General features: G+C 46.2%; 1 protein-coding gene across 2 annotated transcripts; it reads right to left on the reverse strand.

The window, feature by feature from the left end:
• Positions 1 to 9,709: 9,709 nt before the first annotated feature.
• MINPP1 (multiple inositol-polyphosphate phosphatase 1) lies at positions 9,710 to 25,725 on the reverse strand. Of its 2 annotated transcripts, XR_001332002.2 has the most exons (6): positions 25,144 to 25,725; positions 24,337 to 24,525; positions 23,357 to 23,454; positions 22,265 to 22,398; positions 12,372 to 13,409; positions 9,710 to 10,589 (listed from the first exon to the last, which is right to left on the reverse strand). XR_001332002.2 is itself a non-coding variant. In XM_005530731.3 (5 exons), exons 1-5 carry the CDS (start codon positions 25,682 to 25,684, stop codon positions 13,010 to 13,012), a joined length of 1,362 nt encoding a protein of 453 aa, XP_005530788.2. In that variant the 5' UTR covers positions 25,685 to 25,725; the 3' UTR covers positions 9,710 to 13,009. The 2 variants fall into 2 exon arrangements, 1 of the variants encoding a protein (XP_005530788.2); XM_005530731.3 differs by having other exon boundaries at positions 9,710 to 13,409.
• Positions 25,726 to 26,208: the final 483 nt, after the last annotated feature.

Genomic DNA, 26,208 nt, shown 5'->3' on the forward strand with positions numbered 1-26,208 from the left:
GGAAAAGCGCCCTCAAATGAAGCGCTGGGGACTCTCCTGCCACGGCTCGAGGAGAGGGAGGAGGAACAGCAGCCCGTACAACGCCAGCGAAAAAGCACCTCCCGAGGATGATGATGATAATAAAAATGATGTTTAAAACCAAGCAGTGCTGGAGGCTGGTCCATGAGGCTTTGGCCAAAATAGCAAAAAAGTTGGAAAGAAACACGGAGGAGGCTCCCAGGAAACAAAGTGCAGCAGGTGAGGGGAAGAGAAACCCCGTGAATGACAGCTTTGCCCCAGATCCTCAGTTTTCCACTGCTGGAAAAGCTCAGGCCCCAGAACTCTGCTGAAACAGAGGAAAGGGCAGGTGAGGTCCTGGTGAAGGGTCTGTGAGCCAGGGACAGAGAAAGGAGGATCCTGGTGGGTGGGTAATTCTATACCTGAGGGTGAATGGTCCCATCCAGCATGGCATTTGTCCTCCTGGACCACTGCCCCCTGCTCCATACCCATCCCCAGATCCACCCCAGGGCTACAAGGATGGCTGTGCCAACCGTGCTGCCTCTCCTCTAGGAGGAGATACCTCACTTCTCATGGAGCCTGGAAGAACAAGCACTCCCTCCAGGTCCAACACGCTGAGCCTACTTGGGGCAGCTCCTGGGACCTGTTCAGCACATGGTCACCAGCTGTCCATAAAATACTCCTGTTTCATCTCTGTCCTTCATTCCAGCAGAGATTAAAATCAGTGATGCCCTGAGTGAGCCCTGAGTGAAGCCCCTCAAAGGAAAAAGGTGTTGGGGTTTTCAATGCTCCCCAAGGTTCATTCTCCTGGTGAAGTCCTAAAACAGAAAATGGGGAACTCCAAGGGATCAGTGAAAGGATAAATGGGGTTCCTCAAATGAGGTTCTGCTGCAGGAAGAACGGAGCCCACTGTGGGAAAAACATGGAGGTGAAGGAATGGGGCTGGAAGGAGGCAACAGCACCTGCTCAACCAACTTCCAAAGCCAGGCAGCTATTAGAGTGTGATCAGCTATCAGCTGAACTAATCCCCAGTGTAATTCCAGTTAAACCCAGGGCATTACATTCGGGATTAACTCAGCTGAATAATACCAGGGTCGTTCTTTAGCATCACTCATTCCCTGCTTTTCCTCATATTGTTTTTCTCAATTAAGGGCAGATTAAATTTCTGCCATAGAAACAGCGCAGCAAGGTTGGAAGAACAGGGAAATTGGAACAGTGTCCATTGGAAAAGTCCATCCTGGTACATTTAAATTCACATCTTTTCTCCCTTCTCCATGTTACCTTGCCTTTCTGTACTTTCAGTAAAGCAGAAGGGTGGAAAAGGTGCCCAACAGACCACTCTAAACCACCCTGGCCTGACACACAGCTGGTTCTAGAGAGGCCATTTCTGAAGGAAAACTTTTTTTTTTCCCCATTAAAAGTGAGCTGTAGAAAGGAAAGGGGAAAGATGGAGAACAAGTGTTACAATGTACCAGAAAAATTAGCATCCAGAGCATGTAACACCTCCATGTGTCCCCTAGATACCTATCAGTGAGACAGAAAATGAGTCAACACTATCTCCATTTGTTGCATCATTCCTCACTTCTAACTTCATCAAAGTTATTTCCCTTCTAGGAATTAAACTGACTCCTTGTAACCTCCTGACAATTCAAGCAAATGTTTTGTGTATAAGAAATCCAATGGTTTTTCACCTATTTTTCACTTATTTTCCCCAAGCACAGTGCAAAGAATAGTGTGAAATTTTGTTACATTGAGCTATAATAACGAAATATATTGGGCTGTTGTCACAAGTTTTAATTCGTGTGGGGCTTTTCAAGGAAGTAACTGATGAAACAATCAGAAATGAAGCAAAAGAAAAAAAAAATGTAGTTGCTTACCTCAAGAGACATGCAAATTAGCAACACTCAATTTTCATCAAAGAACTTCCTGGGCTATTGAACAAGAGCTACAGCCTTGAAGAAAGCCAGAGAAAGCAGAAGCATCCCAGCAAAACATGCAGGGCCTTTCCCTGGATCCCTGGAAGTGTCCAAGGCCAGGCTGGATGTGGCTTGGAGAAACCTGGGACAGCAGAAGGTGTCCCTGCCCATGGCACAGGGTGGAATTGGATGAACTTTAAGATCCCTTTCAGCTCAAACCATTCTGTGATTTTATGATTACAGGGAATATTTTTATTTGTGGGGATTTTCACTCTGCCTGCAGGAGACTGTTGTTCCTCTCCTTACCAAGAAGGACAAAATAAATCCCCTTGTGCACTGGGATTCAGCATTTTCCTGCAAAGTCTGTACCGCCCTGACACCCCAATCCCAAAGAGACAAATTCCTAGAGAAAAAGCTCTCTTAGGAGCCCATTGTGCAACCTGTTACTCTAACAGAGAGCAGAATCTATATATAACTCCCCCAAACAGGCCCAGCAAGCAGCTGCTTGTGAGGCATTTGCTCCATCCACCTTCCCCATTCCAAATCACCTTCTTAGTCAAAATTCCTGTCCCAGCATTACCCAAGAAATTGCCCCAAAGCACCAATGCTCACGTCAGTGTTCTCAAGCTGGCCATGACCAGTGGGATAGGTTCACCAACACCTTCTGCCACCTACAAGGTAGCAGAGGTGGAAATAAGAGGCCACATCCTTTCTGCTCTGGGGTGTCAGCCCCAGAAGTGCTGCAGCCTCTGGGCAAGTGCCATGGAAGGAGAGGGCTGTGCCTTGTGGAATTCTCACACATGGAAGGCACGGGGAGAGGTCACTGTCCCTGACTTTGCACAAGTATACTCTTAAATCCTTGCAGGAATTCCCTTATTTGATGATTGCTAGGAGAAAAGCACTCCACTGCTGCAGCCTCTGCTCTAGTTAATTTGCTTTCCTAGTGCCAGGGAATCTACAGATGAAGGTTCTGTGCCTTGCTTAGTTTTTCAAGTGATGGAGACACAGTTGTTGCCTTCAGTACCATTTCTTCTCAGATTCTCTGGCTTTGTTTCTCCAAAGTGCCAGGGGAAGCTGTCACCCAGTTAATGGAGCATCCTCCAATCACTGGGAGTATGACAAATTCTGCTCATCGTGTCCCCAGTGCCTTAGGATCGGTACCTTTGAAATCTGATTATTCCCCAGCTGAACACACGTAACACCTCTGGCATCAGCGCACAGAGATACCAGAGATACTGAACTGCCCCAACAAGCTCTTCCAGCTTCTCCACCTCACCTTTCACCCTTTACAAATGGGGTTGAATTCTGTCAAGGGTGGATCTGCAGCCCCAAAGCCCCACTTGTAAGATGTCAAATCAGAAATAAGCTATGAAAGCAAAGCACAGGTTGCTGAAAGCTCCAGAGAGCCAGGTTAGGGCATTACCTCCTGGAGTCAGCAATCAGGACATTAATGAGAACAGGAAACATTTTTCCTTTCCTTGTTCTATAATTCCAACACACGGGATCATCCCCAACTTTCAGAAAGATGTTTGAGAGAACAGGAGCTCCAGAAGCAACAAGAAATCAGCCACTGAAGCCTCCAGCACCGGCAACACCCACTGCTGTTGGGGACTGCTACAGCCAGAAACCAAGTTCAAAACCAGTTTGCCAGGATTTCACAATGGGAGAGAGGAGCCCAAGCCAGGAACCAGCTCTGCACCTACTTTGGTCTTCTCATAGTGCTGCAGAGCTCACTTTATAAACAACCCAGAGCTGGGATTGCCAGGCCGGGTTTTTAATGCCCCAGTGACACAACCACTCCTGCTCCCCAGCAGGATCTTGCTTTCCCACACGCCCTCCAGGCTGCACTGACAGCTCTGAAGGTTCCCAGTGCAGCTGGTCCAGCCTTGGGGATGGCATCCCACACATACCAAATCCCCATAAACATTAGTGAAATGGTAAAAATGCAAATATACAGTCCCACAGCTGCTTCTGTGACCTTCTTTTTCAGGGTGGGTACAAATGTGTCCTGTCCTCTGAGCACTGCTCAGCACAGGATCCCAGGATGGCTGAGGCTGAAGGGAGCTCAGGGGGCACCTGGTGCCACCTCCCTGCTCCAGCAGGGCCATCCCAGAGCACAGGGCACAGCATTGTGTGCACACAGCTCTGCCACAGCCCCAGGCAGGAGAGCCCACAGCCTCTCTGGCCAATGTGTTCAGGGCTGGGCACTGCCCAGGGAAGAAGTTGTGCCTCCTGGCCAGGGGGAATTGCTGGGCATCAGCTTCTACCCACCAGATCTGTCAACTAGGTTCTGACGGGGTCCTTGACTTTTCTCACTCACCACTTTTTTCTTTTTTTTTTTTTTTGTATTCATATTTCTTTTTCCCTTTGCCTGTCTATAAACTTGCAGTACCTTTGAGGTTTCCCTGCCAGTCCCACAGAGCCCAGAGCCCTCCCAGCTCCCATTTACTGAGAGACCTCATGCTCTCCTTCTGATTGCACACCACAGCTGCAAGATATAAAATATATAACAGATAATACATACCCCTACCAGGGCCTGGACAACACTCCACAAGGAAGGGAATATTGACTTAATTATATTTCCTTGGAAGCACAAAAGGATCCTTATCCTTTTGTGGTGTGTCATATTGCAGTAAAGATATTTATTTATTTATTGAGTGTAATTATCTGCTACAGGTCTGTTGCCTTTGCCCTATGCAATTTCTTATCCCTATCACAGACTTTGACCTATATCCCTACCTTACTCCTTTTACAATACCAGAATAAATATCTCAGCTCCTGAATTTTTTTCAGACTCACTTTCCCTACAGTAATCTGGGAACGCAGGAAGTCAGATTAGAAGACACGTATATCTTCTTCTAAAAGCAAGCTGGCAGAAAAAAAGGCCAAAGATATCTGCAAAGATACCAGGCTAGCTAAAACTGCCACCAGGACAGTTATTGAAGCAGAATCAGCTAAGGAAGGGCCAATATAAAATCCAGCCTCTCCAGGGCCAGGCAGCGTTAGAGTTGGACAAGCACAGGCAGGTAGGGAAGTCAGCTCCTATCACATTTTGAAGTCTAATTTCATCCTCAGCCTTTTACAGAGCAGCCAGCTGTGACAGCAGCTCCCACCTGTCACTCCCTCCATCTCCAGACACTTGTGAACAGGAACACCAAGCACCTTTCCAGCCAGCACAGGGAAAACCACCACAGTCCCCACCTGTTTTCATTCCCGTGCAGAAGCAGATTTAGGATCTGCAATACACTACTGGATTGTAGCACTTTTCCCCCTGTGCCATTTCCTAGTGGGATTTGTCACACAGATTTCCAGACAAGCTGTCAACCATGACAGATGTGTGCTGCCACCAACCAAGAAAAGCAACTACTCTCACAGGAAAACCAGGTGAAGGGAAACTTCTTCTGGTTTTATAAACTCAATATCAATTTTGCTATTTTTAGAATAATCCAGAGAAGCCTTTTTACCACTCTCGTACAAATGCCCTTCTTAGGTAGCAATGATAAGCTTTAAAAAATCAGGGTGACATTTACTGTTTGTGACAGGTGTTGGGTGCTTTATTCAAACACTGATTTTCATACAACAGCCTAGGTTAGAAAGGACCTTAAAGCCCATCCAGTGCCACCCCTGCCATGGGCAGGGACACCTTCCACTATCCCAGGCTGCTCCAAGCCCCAAAGTCCAACCTGTCCTTGGACACTTCCAGGGATCCAGGGGCAGCCACAGCTGCTCTGGGCATAGTGGCCCAATAACCATGGTGGAGGTCAAAACTCCTGAGAGCTCTCTCTTGCTGCACAGCATGGAAACAGCTCCTCATTTACCAGCAGAGCTGTCTCCTCCAGCTCAGGTCTCTGCTCTGCAGGCTGTGTGTGAGCTGAAGAAGTAGGTCACATGAGCCTCTGCTCTTGTCTTGCCTCATCCAGCTGGAAGCTCCAAGCACACCCCCGGATTTGGCTTTGACATCCAACTCCAGCCCTGTGCCCAAAGCTGGGTTGATCAACACACAGCACCTCCCGAGGGAAAAGAGAAAAAAAGAACCTGAACCTGTCAAGAACCCCTTTGAGTCACCACCTCTTACCTGCCTGAGCAGGGACATGGAGCACAGGACAGTCAGGCCATGGCATGCTGGGGGTGGCATTTGCTCCCAGTTCTGCCTGGAAAGGATGCAGATGGAGACAGAGGAGATCTGCTCCATGGGAACTCCAGAGGATCCATCTCACCTGACCTCAAACCCAGGAGAAGTAAGGCAAAGGGGAAAACTCCTGATTATCCCCAGGGATAATCAACCCTGGGGATACCAGGGGACACCAAACATCCTCGCTGGTGGGTTTGGGGCAGAGCCTGCATTTCCTGCAGAGGAAAGACGTGCTGTTCTTTGCCACACCAAGGCCCACGAGGGCTGACAAACAGCCTGATAATTCTGGCTTATGGGAGATGAAATCTGAACCCCAAAGGCTTTTCTGCAACACCAAGACCCAGCAGGACTTTGCATATACCTCATGCTTGAGAGGGCTGGGAGCACGAGGCCCTGGGGAAGCAGGTCCTGGATAATAAAAGCAGCAGGCATGCGGGCAAATGGAGAAATGCAGGATCCAGGTAGCAACACTCTTTATATTGCAAAAACAAAATTTATTCTACACAAATCTATGTGCAAGAAATGACCTGTGGCATCTGGTGAGAAAGTTCTGTAGGAGAAGATGGGAACCAGAGCACAAAACCTCCACAGGGTCACAGAAAACAGCCCTTGACCAACCAAATGAATATAAAAACCTCACTGGCCTAATGATTAACCCTCCCATGAAAAAAAAGGTGGGGAAATCTCCCCACCTGCCAGCAGCGAGCTGTTTGTTAGACTGCATCTGCAAACCAAGTACAATGGTGGCCATTAAAGTTCAAAAGAACTGAAGTGAAACAAGCCAGCACTCACATGAAGTCAGTCAGGTGAGGAGGAGAGATGGAGAGGAACCAACTTATCAGACCTGGCAAAGCAAAGACTGAAATGAGATGCCAGTGGCATCTCCAGAGGGACCAGGCAGGTCAATGGCTATGTCAGGACACAGAACAGGGAGACCAAGGGTGAGCATGACATTACAGGCTGAAAATCAAACACCTAAGGACTTCAAATCTCTCTTCCTGGCACATAAAGCAGGAACTGGAGCTTAGGGGGTTTAATTCAAAAAACTGATAGGTGAATGAGAGGCTGGACATGACCTGGCAGCCCAGAAAGCCAACTCTGTCCTGGCTGATCCAGCACAAAGGGGGAATCACAGAGGATCAAGAGCCACCTCCCTGTGCTTTGGACAGAAATATCTGACTATCTAAAGATATTCCCTCTACCTTACCCCTTGTATATTTATTCTAACAAGCCAATCAATTATTAATTTCTAACTACCATCATTAAAAAACACAGGATATTGAGCATTTACAAATATTAGAAAGTTGTTCCAGTTTTCAGAAGTATTTTTAGGCAACCAAAATCCTCAGAGAGCAGCAAATAGCATTAATAGCAAGAAGGAGCAATACATCATACACAGAGGACATCTTTGGGATGCAATTTTATGCGGGGGAAGTGTGAAATAAAAGCCTAGAAAAGTTCACAAGAATTATCATTTCACTCCTTTTCAAGTCAACAGCACAGCCTCACCTTGAGCAATGTGTGCAAGTGTGGCCCAGGAAATATATTTATAGGCACAGGGCAAAACGAAGCCAAAAATCAAAGTAGCAATGAGAAGAACAGAATTACTTTAGCACAAAGAATAAAGAAGCAAGATGAGCCCCTCCCATGTGGGGAAAGAAAATCAAAGTCACAAGTAGCGTAAGTGGGATGCAAAGAGGTCAAGTGTTTAACTCCTCTCCCAATAAAAGTGCTCCAAGGAATGTGATGAATTGCTGGTGTTGAGGAAAACAACCCTGAAACAAGATCTGTATCACAAGAACTGCTCCAGAACACATGCCAAGCCTCACCATTTGCATATGGTAACCAACTCTGCTAACTGAGAATGTTGGAAGCTCTCAGTTTTCAATCACAGCTCCTGGAAACATGGCTGAAATTCCAGTCTAGCAGGAGACTCAGATGAGAGGAGCTGGACCTTCCCAAAGCTCCAGCTGAGCTCCAGCATCCACCACATCCTACTGCAACGCAAGTCATGAAATCACAGAAAGGTTTGTGTTGGGAAGGACCTTAAAGCCCATCCAGTACCACACCCTGCCATGGGCAGGGACATCTTCCACTGTCCCAGGCTGCTCCAAGCCCTGTGTTCAACCTGGCCTTGGACAATTCCAGGGCCCTGTGCCAGGGCCTGCCCACCCTCCCAGGGAACAATTCCTTCCCAATATCCCATCTATCCCTGCCCTCTGGCACTGGGAAGCCATTCCCCCTGGTCCTGGCACTCCAGGTCCTTTTTCAAAATCTCTCTCCATGTTTCTTGTAGCTCCTTTAGGTCCTGGAAGGCCACAACTGGCTCACTCCAAAGCTTCTCCTCTCCAGGCTGAACAATCCCAGCTGTCCCAGCCTTTCCTCCCAGCAGAGCTGCTCCATCCCTCTGATCATCCTGGTGCCTCCCTGGACTCTCTCCAGCAGCTCCAGGTCCCTCCTGTGCTGGGCCAGCTCTGCAGGTAGGGTCTCACCTGAGCAGAGGGGCAGAAAGCCTTTGGGTTAGGGAAGCACCAGGAGAGCTATAAAGAAGAGGAATTCTTTAAGAGAAATATATCAAGCTAAACACAAATCCACTGTCCTCAGGTAAAAAAACCCTGTAGCCACAATCAGGAGTGGATGGGGAACGTTAGCTCTGTCCCACCAAAAGCCAGAAGGCACCAGGCCAAAGGACCTTGAGCCTCATCCCACCTGGATCTTTTTTCTGGAGTGGTTCCCAGGATCACCTGGGCACACTGTTTCTGTAAGAGGTTCAGGATCTGTTATCACAGCCAGGGAAGCATTTGAGAGCTACAGGCCACTAATGTGGACAAGCTTACAGAGCTTTTTTGACCCCTAAAGAAATAATACAAAATTCACCTCACACCCTCATACTATTCCTTCCACAACAATTCCTTTCCTGAAGATGAGGGATTTGTTTTTTTTTAACTGAAGACAGTAAGAGCTCTAACCTTTCAACAGAATGTCAGGAAAACAATGGTCCCTTTAAACCCCAAGGAATTGTTAAATTAAATAAATGAGTCCACCACCATGAATGCCACATGCGTGACCTTCACCCCAGGCCAGTCAGGTCAGGAGAAAATCTATAATTTAAAGCCCAGGAAAGCAAGAATTTAACACTTTAAAGATAAGCCATTATTCCTGCATCAGCAGCACCTGGTAACAAGCACTTAGCACTTAGATAACAAACAACTCTTTAATGTGTTACAGAACCAAAAAACAGGGAGTGGAGGAGATGGATGGTGGTGATCATGCTCCTTCCCTGAAGTTCTATGTGGTGTCTTAATTTAAGAGGCATTTCACTCCTTTGCCTGTGACTGCACAGTTTGGAGGGCTTTTCCCCGTTTTGAACAAAACATCCTCTATTGTTTTCCATTTCCAGCTGTTTTACAGACTAATACATCTACACAGAAAATACAGAAACAGCCCTTAATCGAAGGTGATGCCATCCCAGCCACCGCACCCCTTTCTGCATCTGCAAAAACATTGTCAGGAAATTGTTGCTGTTTTTTATAGACCAGGGTTCCTGGAAACAAGAGTAAATCTTTAGTCCCCTCAAATTTAAGTGTAAAAACCTAATTAAGACATTTTTTATTAGCCACTGAGAAATCTGATGACTTAAAATAATCAGAGACACCAACACATGTAACAGCAACCTCCCAATTGTATTTTGAAGGAAAACACAACCATGATTCCAAAGATCATGTCATTATTGCTTCTCAGAAAACAGATGAAGAAAAGTGTGCAGTTTTATTTCACAGCACTAAAAATCCAAAAATTCTCCAAATTCATCCAGTTAGTACCAGATCACTACAAATCTGTATTTGACATCTCCATACTAACCAGAAAAACAGCAGCTCTTATTAGACAGAAAAAAATCGCTTGCGAGAATGATTAACCATTTAACAAATTAAACTGTACTTCACACATATTGAAGGCCAGCACACAAGAACACTGGAGGTATTTCCCATCAGTGAAAGCTTCCAGTTTCAGAAAGGTTGCAAAGAGTCCTTGACAGATGTCTGAGATGAGGCCTCCAGAGCCACAGGAAGGAGGAGAAAGCATTATTTGTCTTGCAGGACTTTTGCAGGATGTGGCAATGTTCACTGCCAGGGGATGTGGCAGCCTGAGCAAACACTACACACTGAGCTAGTGCCCATCTTTGGATAAGTATTTTGATCCATTTTAGTTCTCTTTTGTTTAAGTATCTAAACAAATGTCTTTGTTTATTAGACAAAAGGATCAGAGTGAAGTCACCTCCCCAGTGCTAAGAACCAGAATAAGTACCTGGAGTATTTACATGTCCCAACACTTCTATAGTGCCACAATGGTGCAGTTTCCACACTGAGCCTCTAATTCTGCCAAAGGAGTGAGTCAGAGCATCCTCTAAACACAGATCAGGACCCCAGCAGCACATTTTCCTCTCCAGATAATTGCTGACAGCCACTGAAGAGAGATCTGTTACACTGGTGGTATGAGGGACCCAGGCTCCAAGGTGAAACAGGGAACAGCTTCTGAGGCATCACCTGCAGAATTTAAACATACAATCAACCTGCTAATGCAAAAAGGGTACTCCACAAGAGGAGTTTTTTGGTTCCTGCACCTCATCTGGCACACAATCAAAAAAGCAGTCAGGTGCAATGTAGTCTTCCTTCCATAAGGAAGAAGGATGTATCTTTTAACAAATGTGATGTCTTAAAATCAGCCTTGCTGAACTGACAACAGAATCCTCCATTCATCTCACATAGTCAGGCTTTCATCCCTTCTGTTCATGAATCACCACTGACTCATAGAAAAAAATATTTGTTCAAAGGTGGATTTTCTCACTCTCCTATCTGCTCTTTCCAAACTTAACTGCCTTTAAACAAAGGCTCATTTGTAGCCTGACTAAAATGTTGCAATGAAGTTCCTAACTGCAATCTGTCACAACCATTTCCATCAGTTGACTTAGTCTCAAGGTAGGATCATGTGAAAAAGGAGACATGCAAAGGTGATTGAGCAGTAGTCATATGCAGGGGCTGACAATTATCCTGACCTATATTCCTCTGGTTGTTGCAGCACTGAACTCCTCCCTAACCATTTCCCCAGCCTCAGAAAGAGCTGCTGGTTTAACATAGGCAAGTGCTGAAATATTTGAATCAGTATCTTCAGTGATCTCTTGGTCTCTGCAACAAGTGGTGCACTAATCAAACAGGGCCCTACAAACACAGGTAGGGAAATGTCCTTAACTCAGAGAGCAAAAACCAGGTGTTCTATTGCTCCTGAACTTACAGGTATGTAAATACAAAGTAATTTTCATATTCATATTAAGAAGAAAAAAGTGACAAAAGGCTGAGTCTCCAGGAGAAAAAAAAAATCAATAAGAATCATACGCTAAGTGTAACTTCTCAACTTGGAATGTGGCTTTTTTTCTGTTTTTGCAGCAGTTAAGTTTCCAGTTCTGGGGGTGAGCCTACAGAAAGAACTTATCAGGTGCACAGTAGACATTTATACCCTCAATTGCTGCAGGTTATACTGTGGTAATCACTTATTCCCAGTCTTCACCTCCTGCCCAGGAAACACAGCAAAATAAACCCCACTTTTCAGGGTGAGCTCTGAATGCTCATTAGATGGTGAGAGTGCACACTTCAAGAGCTACCAGCACCATAAATCCATGCCCTCATTTACTTTTGGGCAACTTGGTCAAACAGCCATTCCCTTGCAGGTGATGAACAAATTTTTATCTGACTTAATTCAGACATTTCTCATCAGTTATCTTCAGTTTTCCTTTTACTGTCACACTGCTGAACTCTAAAATACTCCCCAGCTTTCAGGCATAAGGGAACATACTTAAAGTGCAGTTGCTTTAAAATATCCACCATCCACCTCTTTAAAACCAGCTGCATTTCAAAGGCAAGGCGGCACATCAAATGCGTAAGGCCTACATAAATGGCAGCTTGTTTGGCACCTTAAAGCCAGCAGAAGTCAAGTTTCAGCCCAGTCTTTATACAGTTCAAAAACTTGGATTTAGAGTTAGCTACAATTCTGTTTCAGGCAGGAGATATCAGAGGTGCTTTCCAGCCAGAGCTGGTAGGAAAACTGTCAGCACCTGGCCAGGACCAAGAGATTCAAAGCTATGGCACAGCCTAACCTGAATGCCCCAGCCCAAACAACACCAGAAATTGATGGTGTTAGTGAAAGGACACTCCACAGTATTTAGAGAATAATTGCTGTGTGTCCCAGAGGACCCTAAAGGAAGAGTGGCTACTTTCCACTGCCTCACTTCCACTTCTTTTTCTCCAACTTCTTTTTAAAGATAATTTACTTACCCTGGAGACTAACTTGCTATGCAGGATGGGTCGATGATGACCTTAAGACCTTTAATTCCTTGCCCCTTTTCAAGCAGGTGATGCATGCAGGAACTCCTCCTGCTTTAAAATGCCCAAAATAGAAATGGTGCTGTCCAGGCAGAAGTTGTGCAGCTGTGGAGAAGAACTATGTACACCCTCTCCCTTCTAGAAGCTTGGGAAAAGGGTCAAAAAAAGGTTTGAAATACTTCATGCATGGCACAGAAAAACAGCAGCTAGAAACACAGGGAGCACAAAGCAACACTGAATCAGTGCAACCACCCTCAGATCCAATAAAATAGAAGCTGCCCCAGCTCTTAAATCCATCTATGGCCCATTCATAACAGCAGTAACCAATGAAATCAGCTTATTTTCCCACATAAACAGACAGGTATTTGTGTCTTGCATCACGCATTTGTTACAACTTCCCTGTGAGAGCAGTTGTTTATGCAGTCCTGCTTATGCAACAAAGAACCAGTGCACTGAGCTGAGACAACCCCCCAAATCTGCAAGGTTAGAAAGTCAACACAGCAGCAGCAAATCATCCAAAGTGCTTGATCCCAACACCTGTGGAACTGAAGCCAGACCGATTTGATGAAGGCCCGCTCCGTTTCCTTCCCTCACAGCTCATCGACAGCAGTGACGTTGACCGTGGGCAATTCGCACTCCTCTTTGAAGTGGCAGTTTTCCAGGATGTCCTTGTAGTAGTCCTTGAGGTCTGTGTAGGTGGAGATGGTCTCGTTGGAGTACGGGAAGGACAGCAGTTTCTCATTGAGCAGCAGCTGCACCTGGTACTCCTCCTGGGAGGCGTTCACGTGGTCGCAGTGGTAGAGCACAAACACCAGGTTGGCTGCGTAAGGCACGATGCGGCCGCTGCGGAATTTCCGATGCGCTTGCCGGGCGTAGTTGTTGGCCAGGAGAGGCTCATCATCTTTGAAGTAACCCATCAGGGCAAGCAGGGGCTGGAGGGTCTCTGCATGCCCAACTTGGACAATCAAAGGTGAAGAAATGGGTTTGGAGCTACAAAAGAAAAGAAGCATAAGGGATGAGCAAGAGCCTGTGCTTTGAAACAAAACACCAACACATCGCACAGCTACCAGTGACCACGGCTGAAGGATGCCTTGAGCCTGTGGTACTCCTGAGAAAAACCTGTTTGGGAATTCCAGCCTGTTACAGACATTTTAAATGCAGCTTCCTAAACTTTCTCCAGGTATTGATCTGAGGCCAACGCAGTGAGAGGTTTGGCAAGGCCAAGTGCTGGGTCCTGCCCTGGGGTCACCCCAAGCCCTGCAGCTCCAGAGGCAGAGGGGCTGGAAAGGGCCCGTCAGGAAAGGCCCTGGGGGTGCTGTGCCAGTGGCTGGACAGGAGCCCAGGGGGGACAGGGGTCCCTGGGCTGGCCCTGCTGAGGGACCTCAAGGGCTGGGTCCAGTTCTGGGCCCTGAGAGCCCTGGAATGTGTCCAGGGAAGGGAACGGAGCTCACACAGTCAAGCCCTTCACTGGATGTGAGAGTCTCCTTCAAATCATCAGCAGCATTTACCAGATTTAGTCTGAAGACAGTGATGCAGTGATGCAGGAGAACAGCTGTCCCTCCCTAGTTTAGCAGTCCAAATGACCAGCAGGAATACTGCTATTACCAATTCCTGAGGACACCAAGCAGTCCAGAAGGAGATGATGTTCCCTCAGGAACAGGTCAGCGAATCAAGCCAGACTGGTACCATGACAGGGGACAGTTTATGTAATAAAAGGTTACACAGCGCTCAGCCAAAGGAGAGGTAAGAGCTGGCTTGCTGTGCCAGGAAGCACCAGCCAAGAGGAAAACCTGACCCTTGCTCCAGAGAAGGATGATGGCTTTTGGGGATCATTTCCAAGTGGCCCATGGTCACTTGATCTAGCACAGGTAAATACACACTTAGCCTTCAGGAGGCACATCTTGATTGGCCAGAAAAGGAGGCGTTTCCTCCACTCTAACCCAAAGCAATGGAAAACTGTCTAACTGCGAGACTTGCCTGTGGATTGGAACTTTGATCAGCTCAGCAGGAATTCAGTGCTGGGCCAGGATAGAGCCTGTCAGCTCAGTGCAGCCATGGTGTTTGTGCAGTCTGACACACACCTTGTACCATGCTCTGGTGAGCCTGAGCCCTTCTGACTACTCCTCAGACTCTCCCTTTAGACAAAACATCCCTTAAAAAATATATCCAAGCCCTGCCTCTGTTTTCTGTTCAAAAGAAGCAGCCTTCAATCCACATAGAAGTTCTCTGTGAAGGACACTGTCTTTTTTCCCCACCTTTGTTTTTGCACCAAGATCTTGACATTCACCACACTCTTCCAGCTCCTCCAAAATCTGTGATCCTGACCACCTTCTCCCCTTGCTATTTATGATCCCTTCACTCATTTTAAAATTGCAAAGCTTTTGGATTCTTGAATCCCTTTCTCTTCCCTCTCTTGTCCACTTGACCAGTTCACATGTATCCTTCCCATCCACACACACCTGCAGGGAAGTATTTTTAGGTTTAAGGACACATTCACATCCCTCCTGTCACAGCAGGAAGACACAGATGTATGTGGGAGGAAACCAGAAGGCCATTCCTTTGATCTCCTCCAATTTTCAGCTCAGAAGTCTCCAGGGCCAAAGGTGGCTTCTAGATAATGAATCACTCCTTTGCCAAATCTTTCCCTCAGTCCACATGCATTTCTGGCACATACAACATCCTGTAGCAAGGAGTTGCACAGCTTCACACACTGCTCTTAATTTTTTCTATTTGTAGATGCCATGTCCCATTTGATCTGTTCTGCTCAGAGCTTTGCAATAGTGTTCTTTCCAAGCTGAGATATCCTACCTTAGTCTTTCCACAATTTTCCACATGAGCTATATCCCTTTAAATCAGGATATGCAGATATGCAGGAACCATAAGTTACACAGAAATTGATGCTACACCCATGAGCACTCTGCTTAATTCCTGATATTCAGCATGGAATCATGGAATGGTTTGGATTGGAAGGGACCCTAAAGATCATCTCACACATTCCACAGACCAGGCTGCTCCAAGCCCCATTTGCCTGAAGTTTGAGGTATCCTGAACAGCTACAACAACTCAACCCCTGAGCAATAATCCAACCAACAGGTGATAAGAAGATCATTTTCCCCCACATGGATTACTTGACAGCTCTGCAGTTTTCCAGCCAGTCAGTCTCACCAGGTCCTTTCATAATCTTCCTAGCAGAAGCACTTCATCTCATTTATCTTGAATAAAACTGCTACATTTGCAATACCACTGAACTTGTCACCTCTTTTTCGTAGGTAATTTACAACATTCAGAGCAGGTCAGATCTTTTCAGCTCTATCTCTACTAAGAAAAATCAATTAGCTGTCTCTACCCTCCATCTCATGTAATTTTATCAATTTTTTTCCCTGTGCAAAGACCTTTCCCCTTAACCCTACCTTTAGGTAAGGAAACCTGTTCAGAAAGATGTTTGGAAATCATGACTGTGGCTACCAGATCACCTTATTTTATATTTGCTGATCCCCCCAAGAGCTCCAAGAGGAATGTTTTCCTTTTAAAGAGCCATCCTAACACTTCTCAGGTGTATCAGATTCATCAAGTTGCTCAGCAGTACTAGTCTGGAGTATTATTTCAACAAGACTGATCTGGAATTCTGATTATCTCCTGGAGCTGCTCTTTTAATTTTACCATTGTTTAATTATTTGTACTTTCATGTCATCCCAGCCGCATGGTGGTCTTTGTTTTGTTAACTAAGAGGGAGGCTGGGAATGCAAATATGGTGCTAGAATCTCCAGAACAACATTAAATAGGCATTAGTGGCTCCACAGGGAATGGATTTCACATCCCACCACTCAAAAAAGGCTTCAGAAATTCCAAGACAAAAAAAAAAAAAAAACACTACATTCTGGCTATCAACACTGGCTTTAAGCAAAGTTTGGCTTTACTTTCCAGCCAATGCCAAGCAGGAATGTTGAAACGGAAGTAAATCACAAAAAAAGAGAGGAAAAAATAAATCATAAATAAACCAGCAAGGCATATGTTTGCAAAGCAGGAAATAAATTACAGCACAGACAAGTTTTTAAGAACAAGGGAAGAAGTAGGAAAAGAAGGACTAAACAAGGTGCTCATTCTCAGTGTAGCTTGAGCTTTTCCTTCATCTGCCTTAGCCTCATGAAATCCTCATGCCAACAGGCCAAACAGCCTTGGGAGGCAAAACAAACCTCTCCCACTCACAGCTATCCCACTGGATTAGTTTAATGAGGATTAAAACTGTTTCCTGATACCACACCGTTTTCCACAGCCTCTTTAACACAGCATGCCTGGTATTTCACCAGTATTGGCGATTTCCCAGACTGCTCCAGCACTCCCTGTTCAGTCTCCAGGGTCAAGGCTCCAGATCAGATGTAGTTTCCCATCATCAGCAATGGCAATCAAAATGGCCATCAAGGTTAAAGAGCAGTATTTTTAATTGTGGGGAAAATGATGACAGATCTCTTCAGATAACCTCTTCAGATAATACACACAGGCAAAGGTTACAGCTGCCACTGCATTTCTGATAAAAGCAGAGCAAGCAACAAAACACTGATAAACAGTAGCACAGGCTGATAAAATATTAAATGGCAGGCCTGATGTTTCCACGCTCAATTTGCCTCACAATCTATCAATGACTCAGCATCTTGATGGAAGCACCAAAGTTCTCAACATCATATTCCAGCAATTATTAATGGCATTTCAATCCACTTTTCCCCTCCCTTTTATTTACTAGTACATGGCTTGGGAAAGCCCACTGAGGAAATCTCATTCCCACCTTTGAAGGGAGATGAAAGGACTGTGCATAAAACTCTGCCATAAAATATTAGGAGCTTGTTTGAAAGTGATTGATTTCATATTCATTTCGTGGGGCACTTCCAAATGAGCAGCAGGGCTCTCAGTAGGCAGAGCACAAACAGGTTTCATCGGAGAGATGTGCCATTTCCTGAACTGCCCACATTGGGGTTTCATGGTTTGTCTTTTTTCACCTTTTAAGTAAATCTGACCACAGATGAAAACGGACAAAGTGCTGAACAATTCAGCAGCACAAGCCCAAAAGCTAAGTCTCACCACAGTGCGAAAAAAGCTTTGTGGAGAAGCACAGACGTGGGATTTATCATCCAGGGAAATTCTAGTTCTCCTGGACCTCAGCAGATTTGGGTTTAACTCTGAATCTTCTGCATCAGCTCACCCATCCTCAAGAGCAAATCATTCCTACTCTTCCCAGGACTACTGACAGTTCATCTTCCATATGGAAAAAGTGAACTTGCTTTTAACCAAAGTTTACTTCCTAAGCACTGACTGGACTTTCAGTTAGAAATCCCCAGGAAACAGCGGGATAAGATGAAACATTTCCTGCAGCAAAGCTCAACTGGCCAACCTTCAAAAAATACCTTCTGTGCAGTTCTTGGAGGGAAGTTTTAACACCTGTTTAACAAGCAAGCTTATACCACATTCTGTCACTTTTCTCCCTAATAAAAAAGCCAGGTCAAAGGACTCCAAAATCTGCTTTCAACTGTGGGATCCTTCATCCTTCTCACTTCCCCTGTGATTTATTTCGGAGGAAAAAATAACACTGGGCAAACCCTAAACATAGCAGGAAGCAGCAGAGATCAGGGAGGGCAGTGGTGGCACTCAGAGGGCAGCACAAATATTTAACAGTGTTAAAGCTCAGAGAGTTTTCACCAGTGGGAAGAAGAATAAAAAAAGTTAAATAGCAGTAAGTCCTCATATGTCAAAATTTCCACCATAAATAGAAGACAGACAATAATTCCCAGAATCAGCACCAACGCAACAAAATGCCACCACTAATACTGACAAGAGAAAATTTTTCTTCTATTGCAGCAAGGAACAAGCTCATTCATGACAAAAGCAAACTTGAAGAGCTGACTGGACCACAAAACTCATTAAAAACCCTGGTTAAAAGGCTCTTATCTAGTCCTACAACACTTAAATCACTCAGAGCTAATTAGGCTAGGCCTCCTTGTGTTTAACTGCAGAGCTGCTGCACTTTCAAAGCCTCTCTTCCGGCTGATACCACCTCTCCCATTGTTTCAGACCTCAGAAAGCTACAGCAGCAGCAGCATGATGCTCAGTGTTGATCCATCATGAGCCAAAACCAAATGGCTGATGGCACTTGCCAAACCCTTGCTGCCCAAGGTGGACACTGGTCAGACCAGCTCATTTGTCTGGTATTGTTTCATTTGGGTTTTTTGTTCTTACATAAAGGGTAAGACCACCAAAGCTGCTCAGATACTTTTCCAGATCAATCCTGAACAAGCATATATTAATTGATTAATGTGAGATTGAGGACACCACTGAAAGGCCCAAGAAACTTTAAATCTCCAGTTCTGGGCAGACAGATGAACAGCCACATGCCCAGGGGAGAGACCCTGGGCTGCCCAGCTCTCTGAGCCATGTCAGCACACACTTCAGAAATGCAGACACAGGGATCCTGCTGAATATGCCACAAGGATCTATGGTAAATTTAACAACTCTGTCTTTCCCCAAAATCTCCCTTTAGTCATGTCAGAAGTTCCACCTTTGAAAGATGGAGCAGTCAAAGCCAACCACACACTCTGATAGAGAGCTGCTGACTGAAGCATCAACTGTTTATTAATGAAAGTCATCCCAGCAACAGTGAAGGGATTTTAATAAAAAAACTTGACAGAACGTTTTGAACCTGAGCAAAAGGGGATTTTCAATCTAAATATTTAATTGCTGCTGTACACACAGAAGCTTTTTGCTCAGTTCCCTTTGTAGAGTTTTGAACTGTGAAGTGGTTTTAGATCATCCATTCTATTCCTTTGTACTGAGTCATAGGTTTGGAAGGAGCAATTAGGGCACAGCAGTAAATGACTCCTGTAATGTTACCAATTGTGTTGGGAAGTGACCTGCAAAGAGAAAGGCAAATTACATGCAACAATAAAAGCTACCAATAAATTGCCAAATTGGTCTGTTTACCGTACATCTTTGTGGTATAACTCACAAAGATCACCTTCAATCGATCTTGAAACATAGTCAAATTCAAGTTAAGTATTTTTTATTTTATTTTAATACCTTGGACCCATTTACTCTCTCAGAGGAAACCACCACCAAATATTCTGCAATACATAATGTGCAGCTGGGCTGGTATTTATCAATATACACTATAAATACTGAGAGGGCTGCACAAAGCATCCTCCCAGTTTCCAGTGTCTTATGGTAACCCATTTGGACAGTACAAGCAATAACAGATACTTCATATTCTTTCACCAGCAAGAAATATTAAATATTTGAAGCTAGAAGGAAAAAAAAAAACCCCAGACAGTTTAAAGCAGCTTTAGTGAATAGCTGATATGCTTTAAAGTGTGCCACAACTGATTTGCAAATCCACCTCTGCCCAAGTGTGCAGCTGCAAAGATTTTTAAAATCAGATGAGCAGCTTCATATTGTATAAAGTACCAAAATACCTGAATTTCTCAACAACACACAGAGTTCCTGTGGGCAAAACACTGTTCATTAAACTGCTGGGAACACCAGCAGTGAAAAGTAACTCTTCACCAGCTTCTCTGGCTATTTTCTATCCCTAGCAGGCGGACTTGGGAAAAACACAGTTCTTTATAATAGTGAAGATGTAAGACAACTGCCCAGCTATGCTATTTCAGTACAGCAAATCACATGGGTTTGATATGTAACGAGTGAGACTTTGGTTAAAAGCCTATTTCCTAAGCAGAAATGGCTTAATTTTATATACATCTCTTCTGATAAATTTCACTGTGTTTCTGTAACTATGAAAATTTGTATGGAGGAAAGAGAGCCCTGGCCCCCAACCTACCCCTTTCACAGCTTGTAACACCATCTTGCTGTACAGCAAGACCTGCACAGAAGAGACTATTGCTAGTTTAAACACCAGAGTTATACTGGAATTCACATGGTGGAAAAGCCCAAAAACATCTGAAACTTCTGCACTGCAAACTGAAAGTGGAACTAATTAGAAATAGGTATTTATTACTACCTTCATCATATTCTTAATCACAGACTAATCAGCAGGAAGGGTATTCCACCAGGAAATAAAAGCACGCTTTGATAAGGCAACTAAGTTTGGTGAGCAGATTGCAAGGGCCGCAGTCACCTCACAGAAGAAGCAGGTTCTCTTTTTAATTTCACTATAACTGGGAATGAAAACAGAACAAACCTACTGAACATAAATGCATAAAGTATGCTGCAAAAACACAGCTTTGCCAACACTGCCAAGTCTGGAGCAGAACAGATAATCCAGATCTTTCAGCTTCTTCCCAGAACATAAATGCTTCCCTCTTCACTTCTAGAAAGCCCAGTCTAAGCTTTCAAAAAAACCAAAAAGATACTATAGGCAAAAATAATGCCCTGGAAGTAAATTTCTTTTCCTTTAATTTTTAGAGTAATTTCTTGTTCTTAAATTTTTAGAGCAAGCAGCCAGTTATAAATCAATGTTAAACACTGTTAAATTGAAACAACATTCCACTGAAAGACATTTCATCATCACAAAAGTTCATTTTCTGATAATGCTGCAAAAAATATCTGTTGTCTTGAAGTTGATCATCACCATAAAAAGAAAGAAGAGACTGGCATATCTTTTTATTTCTATGTTTTCTTGTTTTCATTGTACTCTCACACTGCCACAGGGTGTCTCTCCATAGATGAAAAAAGAGATAAATCTCTCTCTGTAGATGAAATAGGATTAGTTGCATCTCTGCTCCCTAGATTCCAAGAGAGACAAGCTGGCTCTGGTAGATTCCCACATCCTCTCCAGGGTTGCCCAACCCAGCTTATTCCCAGGTCTCCAGTGCTTTACGACTGCCACCTTCTGTTGTGGAAGGGAGTAACATTCCTGTGGCGCTCAGCTACCTCCTACGGCTCTCCCGTTCCTGTTAAAGATGAGGCTCATCCTGAAGACTGCTCACCCGGCTTGGAATTTTTGCAAAATTTAGGGTCCTGATCCTTTTCACTCACTGCCTGCTTCCCTCTGTGAGGGAAAAACACCACCAGAGCCCCAGGTGTTGCAACTGAACCTTCCATAGCCAATGCTGAAACACACAAAGTTACCACGGTGCTCGGGAGCTCTGCCTCAGACACCTGCTCTTCCCATCTCCCAATTTAGCAACTGGTGATCCAGCTCCAAATAAAGCAGAAATCTCCATCTGTACCTCTTTGTTCCAACTACAGCTCCTGGGTTTTTAAAAATTTGTTGTTATTATTAAGTTTACAGGGATGTTTTATATACAGTTGAGACACACAGCTGCAATTAGTGCGTGAAATGTAAGGATTGAAAGGCTCTCAAAGAGGAAATGACACTAAAAGGGAACAAAACTGATCACTCTCCTTCCATTATATAATCCTATCCTTGATATCCTGCACTTTTATAAAATTTCCATACCAATCTGCTAAGGTATTAATCCATGTGACCAGTTACTAACCATTAATTTGTAATTGTTCAGTTTACATAAGAACATGCATGCAGATTGTAAATTAACATTTAAGCAACAAATTATTTTTAACAAAAAAAAGCTCATCATTTTAACTCAATGTCTCCTCTCAAACTGCAAGAAGAGAACACCACTGTCAGACAGCAGTTGGCTGTCCCCTGAAGGCCTGTGTGGACCAGCAAGTTAAAAGATGGAAATACTTTAGCTGAGCACAAAAGCATCAATGAAAGCAAAACTGCTCCAGTAAAAATTGTATTCTTGCTGTTAAAATTCCCTGAGCTCCAACTCCCCTAATGTTGCCATGTTTGGAAGTACTGAACTTCCTTTCACATGAAATCCAGCTCAGGACTAACCACAGAAAGCTCACACCCAAAGCACTGAAGCTTCTTGATTTACCTTTTGCTCTCTTCCACTGCTTTGTCCAAGTGCTGGAAGATATCTTGGAATAAAATGCAGCTGGAACGACTGTTGATGTCATAGCCATATCCTCTTTTCCAGTATTGCTTCAGGTCGTTCAGGTATTCCAGCACCTAAAGTTAGAGCTCACAGGTTTTTATTATTGCACCAAGGGAAAACAGAAAGCTCAGAGCCTGCAGCAATGACAACAACCCCAAACATCGAGGCTCCAGTTGAAACTACTTCAGCACAAACCCAGACAACAGAACAGACCAAAGAGCAGCCAAATTCAGTGTCTGGCAACAATCACAGTCAGGTGAGATGCTTCACATCACAAGAAAACCACTATCCACTGCTTTTTTAGCACTTCTGGTTTTGCCTTTGGCTCATCATTCTTCCCAAAGAATCCATCCCATACCTTCAGCCCAGCTTGTCTGTTTTCACGTTCCAGAGACACGTGCACATCTCCAGCAGACAGAACTGTGCCTCAGAATTATGCAAGAGCACACGGTACTCTGCTCATTCTCTGTGCCTTTCCTGACAATTCCTGGAATCAAAGTCATTTCCCACCTCCCTGCTAAATTATTTTTAACTAGACTGAACAGAGCAGGTCTCAGCAAAAGCCCATGGTGACCCTGATCCTCTTAGTCAGGATATTACTTATTCCTAACTGCCCACCCTTTAGCCAAACACCTACCCATGCAAAAGTCTCCTCTTTTCCCAGGGGTGCAAATTTCCTTAACAGCCTTGGGGGAGCCTTACTGAACATCAGAAGTTACATCAGACAGTTTTGAAAGAAGAGGAACAAACATTTGTCTCATTTATTTGGGTTCTACTGGGTTTTGTCAAGAGTCACTTATTTGGTTTAAGAGAGCTGATATTCCCCAAAACCAAATGAAGAGTCTTAGAGGCCCTGGAAGGCCTTATCTGATGTACCCCAGAGTGAATGTGACCACATGGTTCTATCATATGAAAAACACGCATTATAGAATGGTTTGGGATGGAAGGCTATTGAAGATCACCTCATTCCAAACCCCCTGCCACAGGCAGGGACACTTTCCACTAGAGCAGGTTGCTCCAAGCCCCACGTACCTTAGCATCTTCTTCACTGAAGAGAGAACACCACGGGGAAGTCACATTTTTTATGGCTAGCTCATATGAGCAGGTGAGGAAAGCCACTTGAACAAGATCTGCAATAAATCCAACAAACAAACAAGAGATAAACCACTGCTACATAAGGAGCAACTTCCTCTCCTCAGTTTACCTCTAAAATGAATTGCAATTACTGTTTCACAATGCAAACAATGAAATCCAATAAATAACTGGCAGGACAAAGAAGCACCAAAAATACACAGTTTAGCAGAATTATTGCGCAAAATCAAAATTTTGGACTGCAAACTTCACATTACATCACTGCAAGGGGAAAACAAGAGCATTTCACATTAAATGCTGCCCACCTGCTGATGTGTAACAGGTGTCAGCTGCTGGTGCAGCCACACAGGTCAGAGGAGTCAACACAGAGTAGCTGTGAGGCCTTGGACAACTCCCCCTCCACATCAGCAGCTGAGTAGGAGCAGCACAAGGCTGAACTTTGTTTCCAGACTGTCCCTAATGTTGCAATCCCAACAGCAACACTTATTTCGGGGAGCTTTTCCCACCATTTGAGGGCACAGGGAAACCCAGCACTTCTGCTCTGGACAGGTGAGTTACCACACAGACACACAGGGCTGCTTTTCCTCAGGTCATTTATGTGCTTGAGTTGTAATGAGTTTCACAAAAGCAACACCTGCTCCAGAAAGTAGAACTAAAACACTCAAATCCCTCCAAAACCAGGTAAAACTGATTTCATCTGAAGGAAAGATGTTTTTGAACATCTTTTTCTTCTGACTCCTATCCAACAATCATTCATTACTGCAACACCAACACAGACTTACAGTCTCATGCACTTAATTAGAGACTGCATCTCCAAGCAACAGCCACTTTAAATTGCCTCCTCTGCATAACTACACATTTTGGAAGTCTGTTCTTGGCCAGCCTTGGAGCCGAAGCCACTTGTAACAGGAATTCCTTACCTGCATTTAGCTCCTCCACCGGCAAACACAAGGCACTGGCCACCTTCTCCAGGACCTTCTTCATCTCAGGCCCCTCTTTGAAGGCATTCACCTGGCACATGGCCGTGTCATTCTCCTCCACCAGGGCTACAAACTTGGCGCAGTGATCAAAGAACCGCATCAGGGAGTCGTTAACTTCAACCTCCACCTCTGAAAGAAACGTAGGCATCAGGAGGAGCACCACCAACCCCAAGGGTACCAGCACATGGCCACCGTGACACCCTCCAAGGGACAGCCCGCTCACCGCAGTCCCTATGGAGGGGATGCGGGGTCCCCCTCAACCTGGGCATGGGGGATGTGGGACTGATCTTGTGGCTTCCCTCAACCCCAGGGAGAGCAGGGGACATCCCCAAGCCCTCTGGGAGCATGGGGGGCTCCCTCAGGGAGGGATTCTTCCAGCCACCCAGGAAGGCATCAGGAGTCCCCCAGCCCCTCAGAGAGGTCATGGTGCCCCCTCAGGGTTGGATCGAGGCTCCCCCAGCTCTCAGGGAGAGCAGAGATGGTGTGAGGCACCCTCATCCCCTTTGGGAGAGCCGGGAATCCCTCAGGGAGGGCCAGGGGCTGCTCCAGCCCCCCAGGGAGGACACGGGAGTCATTCAGTCAGGCCATGGGACTCTCTCACCCCCTCAGGGAGCAGGCCCCCAGGGAGCACCTGGCGCGCCCTCAAGGAGGGCACGGGAGTCTCCCATCCCCTTGGGAGAGCTGGGAATCCCTCAGTCCTTCAGTAAAAGCCAAGGCCCTCCCTAGGGCAGGGTGTCGGGCACTCACCGTCGCCGCCGAAGTCGAGGGTGGGCCCGAGGCCGCGGCGGAAGGCCGCCCCGCTCTGCAGGCAGCGGTGCTTGGAGCTGCTGGCCAGCGCCAGGCGGCGGCGGGCGGCGAAGAGCGCGGGGAAGCGGGCGGCCATGCGCCGGGCCAGCTGCTCCATGTCGCGCCGGCCCTGCGGCGCCAGCCGCCCGTCCAGGCTCTCCTCGTACCACATGGGCCAGTCGGCCAGAGCGGCGGCGGCGGGGCAGGCGGCGGCTCCCGGGGCCCGGCGGAGCAGCCGAGCGTGCAGCTCGCCCAGCCGGCGGATCTGCCCGGCCGTGGGGTAGCGGGTACCGTGCCGGAGCACGGCGCGGAGCTGCAGCGGAGTGCAGGAGGCGGGCAGCGACCCGCCCGCCCCGGGACCCAGCGACAGCGGGTCGCTCACCAGGTGCGGGTTCACCTCCTCGTAGCGGGACTTGGTACCGAAGTAGCCGCTCAGCCCCGCGCTCGCCGGCGGCAGGACGAGGAGCAGCAGCAGCAGACCGGCTTCCCGGCGAGGCGCCATGGCTGCAACTGCGCGGCTGCCGCAGGAAGAGGTGGAGCGGGGCCGCCTCTTCACGGCTTCAGCCGCCCCAGGGACCGCCCCAGCCCCGCTCCTCCCGTCCCCTCACGGCTCTGCCCGCCTCCTCACTACTTCGTCCGCCCCTTCACGGCTTACACTCGGCACAGCGCAGCTCCTCTTGGCTCCTCACGGCATCGCCTGCCCCATCGCAGCCTCACCCGGGCCCTCTCGGCTTCACGCGTCCCCTCACGGCTTCGTCCGCCCCAGCCCGGGACACTCGCAGCCAGGCGGGGCCGAGGCGGAGGCGGGAGCCCTGAGGGGAACCAGGAGCTGTCTGACCTATTTCTGCATCTGCTTTGCCGCTATGGAGCATCACTGACTTCACGGAGCTCAGTAAAAACAAAAATGTCAATGCAGAGTCAGACGAGGGGAATGGTTTAATTCCTCTGTAGAGGCAGAACAACTGCATCGACTGCAGTAGGGAAACAGAGGCAGAGACAAGGTACATTGGCTTTCTCTGTGTATGA

This window comes from Pseudopodoces humilis, chromosome 9, assembly GCF_049639895.1.
Source record: "Pseudopodoces humilis isolate 2021_Gansu_Grassland_sample_001 chromosome 9, ASM4963989v1, whole genome shotgun sequence".
Lineage (NCBI taxonomy): Eukaryota > Metazoa > Chordata > Aves > Passeriformes > Paridae > Pseudopodoces > Pseudopodoces humilis.